Source organism: Austrofundulus limnaeus, unplaced genomic scaffold (genome assembly GCF_001266775.1).
Source record: "Austrofundulus limnaeus strain Quisiro unplaced genomic scaffold, Austrofundulus_limnaeus-1.0 Scaffold41, whole genome shotgun sequence".
NCBI classification, from domain to species: domain Eukaryota; kingdom Metazoa; phylum Chordata; class Actinopteri; order Cyprinodontiformes; family Rivulidae; genus Austrofundulus; species Austrofundulus limnaeus.
Genome location: NW_013952443.1, coordinates 743,032 through 747,777, shown reverse-complemented (window position 1 = coordinate 747,777; position 4,746 = coordinate 743,032). Strand labels below are relative to the sequence as shown.

The 4,746-nt window shown below is 38.4% G+C and overlaps 1 protein-coding gene across 1 annotated transcript in view; it reads left to right on the top strand.

Moving 5' to 3' along the window:
• The first annotated feature begins 1,739 nt into the window (after positions 1-1,739).
• Positions 1,740-4,746, top strand: part of prim1 (DNA primase subunit 1) — a 6,510-nt gene continuing 3,503 nt past the window's right edge. The window contains exons 1-8 of the mRNA XM_014007274.1: positions 1,740-1,934; positions 2,361-2,518; positions 2,604-2,710; positions 2,805-2,878; positions 2,971-3,107; positions 3,276-3,334; positions 3,419-3,528; positions 3,931-4,022. Coding sequence (XP_013862728.1) covers positions 1,826-1,934; positions 2,361-2,518; positions 2,604-2,710; positions 2,805-2,878; positions 2,971-3,107; positions 3,276-3,334; positions 3,419-3,528; positions 3,931-4,022 — 846 coding nt within the window. The 5' untranslated portion in view covers positions 1,740-1,825. The remainder of the gene's footprint in view (positions 1,935-2,360; positions 2,519-2,603; positions 2,711-2,804; positions 2,879-2,970; positions 3,108-3,275; positions 3,335-3,418; positions 3,529-3,930; positions 4,023-4,746) is intronic.

Genomic DNA, 4,746 nt, shown 5'->3' with positions numbered 1-4,746 from the left:
TACAAAAGTGTGCAGACCCAGACTTGTTCTGCCGGTCTGTATTTCAGCTGCCTTTTCCTGAACGAAGATGACAGAGTTCAGCAACACAGCAGCACACTGGTGATCTAAAGACGCAGTGACTTTTACGTGATCCTCAGACTGTGACCTATAGTGTGGGCTGATGGGCTGCACGGTCACCTGACAGCAGTCTGACCTAGATTCATTGTGCACGGGTTCCCCTTCACCTAGCCCACCCTGCTGACATTTAGTGTTGTTTACGCATGTACATCTGACGACAACTGTTTACTCGTCTGGCACATTTATTATTAACTTTTGAGTGATGCTGCAAAATCTGATTAATAAATCCCTTTCCAACAGAAAACTCAAAGCATTCTCTGGGAAAATAATTTAAATATTTTGAATGAAATCTGTTTTCTTGTTTTTATGTAAATCAGAATAGGATTTTGATGACAAAGCTTGTCCATGCAGTCATGACTCAGATTGCTTATTGGCAGTTTACCAATAATACAAGGATGAAGCAATTTGTGACTTTTTACATTTTCATATCATATTCTTTTTCTTTTATACATCAGTGTTTATCTGCAAAGAGATAAACATACTTAATTTTGGCTACATTTAATTTCACTTAAATTAAAGCAGAAAAAGTGTCCTTATAAAGGTCAAAGCATGGATGGTATATCAATAAACTATAAAGTGACTAAAAAGCTGCGTACATGAGAACTGTTGAGCTAAAAAAATGCATGAGAGAAATCATTTCACTGTGTTTTTTATTATTAATTTTTAAATCAAAGGTCAACTCTACATCTGTTAAAATAACAGGTATTATTTTTTTCTTTTTGTTCAATGGCCTTATGTATTACAGTAAATGTATTAAGATGTTTTTGTTTGTTTAATCTGCTGCCCCCTAAAGGTACAAAGCACAAAGTACAATTTTAAAAAGAGCAGGATATGAAATGACTGTGGATAGCAATAAACCTCAGCATTTGCATAACCAAACCTGACTATTACCCACAAGTTCACAGAAAAAGAAATATGATAGAATATGAAAATGAAATATAGAAATATGAAATATATATATTTAAATTTCCATAATGTATTCTTTATTTTGTTACTACGTGTTCATTTCTTGTTATGTTTTGGATATATAGCTATTTATAGAAGAATTTCAATTACTTTCAATTCTACATCAAACTACGATTAACCACCAAAAACTACACTTCCCATGATGCTCTTCTTGTAGGCGTATTTATTGTTGTGATTCTGCATCATTTATATGCCGGTATTTTTAGTGGTGCACAAGACGTCTGCGGTGAATCAAACTGGATAGTTGAGAAAAAGAGTGACAGCATTGTTGGAGGTGCAGACATCGCACAACAGCACATTAATAGTGATAGAATTATTCTGAATAACCAAGTTTAAAACAGAGTTATTTTCTTTCCGCAGTCAAACTCGCCGTGCTTCATTACTTTCAGCCGTCTGATGCGCCGGGAAAACAAAAAGAAGCTTAACCGGTAGTTGTAGGACGAGGCCAGGTTAAAAACTTCTACAAAGTCGTTTTGCTGTTTTTGCTCCATTACAAAAAATATTTCGTGTGTGATTCAAGTTTGGCTCAACTGTTACGTTTTAATTTAGGACAGGAAAAAAAATGTTTGTCAATATTTATCAAATGTTTATCAAACGTATTGCGTAGTTCCGGTGACGTTGACGTCTTTTTCCTCATTGGTCCTGTTGCTTCAGAGTTTTCCCGCGCTCACCAAACTGAACCGTCAGCCTGTGTGTGGAGTAAACAAGCTAGCGCCTGAATATTTAGCACAAGTGTTTAATAATGCCGTCCTCAGACTACGACCCCGCTTCTCTGCCGGACTTATTACCGCTGTACTATCGACGGCTCTTCCCCTTCTCTCAGTATTACCGCTGGTTGAACTACGGAGGAGGTAAACACAAACCAGGCCGCTGGTGTTAGGAGGGAGCTACTGCTCTCTGATGTAACTAGCTGCTAGTCTGTCTTAACTATATGTTTGGCTGTTTTAACTTTTTGTCTGTCTTAACTAGCTGTTCATCTACTCTAACAAGCTTTTTGTCTCTTAACTAGCTGTTTGTGTGTTCTAACTAGCTTAACTAGCTGTTATTCTGTCTCAACTCCTTTCTTAAAAGCTGAAATGTTTGAAAAGAACTGATCTAGACTGAGGTCTAATTAATACAATTACATTCCTCAAAACTAAAGATGATCTGTCAGGAACAAAACTGAAGATGATCTGTCAGGAACAAAACTGAAGATGATCTGTCAGGAACAAAACTGAAGATGATCTGTCAGGAACAAAACTAAAGAGCTCAGATTAATGTTGTTTCCACATCCTCAGTGCAGAAGAACTACTTCCAGAACCGAGAGTTCTCCTTCACGCTGAAAGACGACATCTATGTTCGCTACCAGTCGTTCAGCGCGCAGGGCGAGCTGGAGAAGGAGATGCAGAAGATGAACCCGTACAAGATTGATATCGGAGCAGTGTACAGTCACAGGGTCGGTTTTTAATCTGAAACAAATCGCACCACAGGGTGTAAGTGTTTCTGTGAAGAAGTTTTCTCTTCTTGTTTGTCACCCGCAGCCCAACCAACACAACACCGTGAAGTCTGGCAGCTTCCAGGCTCTGGAGAAGGAGCTGGTGTTTGACATCGACATGACGGATTACGACGACGTCCGCAGCTGCTGCAGGTGAAACGAGTTGTGTCGTCATTTTAGCTGATGCAACTGGCTTGGTTCCACGTCTGCTGAGTTACTGAGATAACATTTTAAATCTGTGATTTAGCGAAGCGGACATTTGTGCCAAGTGCTGGACGCTGATGACCATCGCTATTCGTATCCTGGACAGAGCGCTCCGAGGTTCGGCGCTGGTTTTTAACGCCAGGCGTTGGTCTGTGTTGACCAGAGCCAGTTGGCTTCATGTTGATCTGTTGTGTTTTTGTTATTTCCAGAGGACTTTGGCTTCCAGCACCTGCTGTGGGTTTTCTCTGGCAGAAGAGGAGTTCATTGTTGGGTGTGTGACGAAGCTGCCCGGAAGCTGTCTGCAACAGCCCGGTCTGCTGTGGCAGAATACCTCAGCCTGGTCAAGGTAACAGGTTTTAACTCGTAAAGTCCACAACAAAGCTTTGATCCACAGGAAGTTATTTATATCGGCATGTAAAGATGAAAATTGTGTATTTCTGGTAGAAAAAAGTTTAGTTGAAAAAAATAAATATGTTTTTTTAACAAAACCTTCTGATTTCTGTTCTTTTTTTAGGGTGGTGAAGAGACCGTAAAGAAAGTAGTGCTGTCGGATCCAATTCATCCTTTTATTAAGTAATTATGTGGTTTGATATTTGTCGCTGATTTGATTGTTTTGTCGTTGCTGCTTCTGATTTTTTTTGTGATGTTTTCTAACAGAGAGTCTTTGGATGTAGTGGAGCTTTATTTTCCACAGTACGCTCTGCAGAAACAGGAGATATTGAGCCGGAAGGAGTCCATAGACAAAGTCCTGGCTCTCGTTCCTGAAGATATCCTTCTTTCAAAAAATGCTTTGGCTTTAATTTAATATACACTGCTCAAAAAAATAAAGGGAGCACTTAAACACAACGCACGCTAACTCCCAATCTTAATCAATGAAATATTCGCGTTGAGTACTTTGTTCTGTACAGAGTTGAATGTGCTTCACAAACGTTTGATTTACTTGGACTTAGCGTGCGTTGTTTAAGTGTTCCCTTTATTTTTTTGAGCAGTGTATTTACTGGTAGGTAAAAAAAATCCATGGCTTAAATCCATTTCTGGTGTTTATTTGTTTCTTTGTGGAAGGGAGAACTTCTCAAAAAGAGCGGTGAGTTCTGGTTGTTGTACGAAACAAACCGGGAATTTTCTGTTTACATTTGGAAAATTACTTGAAACCTTAACTCGTTCAACACACGTTAAAAAAGATTTACAGCAGGAGTTCCAAAACGAGAGGAAACCAGAAACCCGCTGGAAGTTAATTCAGGCACACGCCAAAAGGAAACAGGTTGGTGATTCTGCTTCTTTTACACAATTTTAGTTTTATTTTTTTAAGTAAAACAAAAAAAGGTCAATCTTTATTTGCCTTATTTGTTTGAACCTTCGTCAGCAGACCAAGTTGTCTTTGCAGTAATTAATTTAAATAGATGCATAGATGAGCCCAGCTTTTACAATATCTGGTGTTTTATTGTGAAAAAACCTTCAGGAAGTTGGAGAAAATTTGACCTTCTGGCTTTGCTACTCCAGAAATTGTCACATGTTGTGATCCATGAGACCATGTTGATTCTGGAGACATTTGGACTTTGTTTTATCCAGAGAAGTAACCTGAACATGTAAGAAACAGAAAAAAAATGTTTTAACTCTGAGCAGAAACGCTGCACAATCTTCTTGGTTGAAGTTTATTTCTGATGAACATAAAACTTTTATTTCTTTTTAAAAGAAAAAACAGCTTTTCTGGGTTTAAGATGAAGCAGTTGTTGCTGTTATTAGGTGTGAGGATATTAGTGATTCACAGTGTGATGGTTTGAATATGCTGCCATCAAGATAATATCTGTAGGTTTTATTTTTACTTTTTAAAGCTGCAACACTTTAAAAAGTAAAAATAAAACAGCTTGAAGACATCAGTCGACGAATGGAGTAGTTTTTATCCAAACATTTATTTTCTTTTAGCTCCACACAGAATATAAACTGGCTCCACACACTCACGGTGCTTCTGCTGCGGTCAGAGTCCG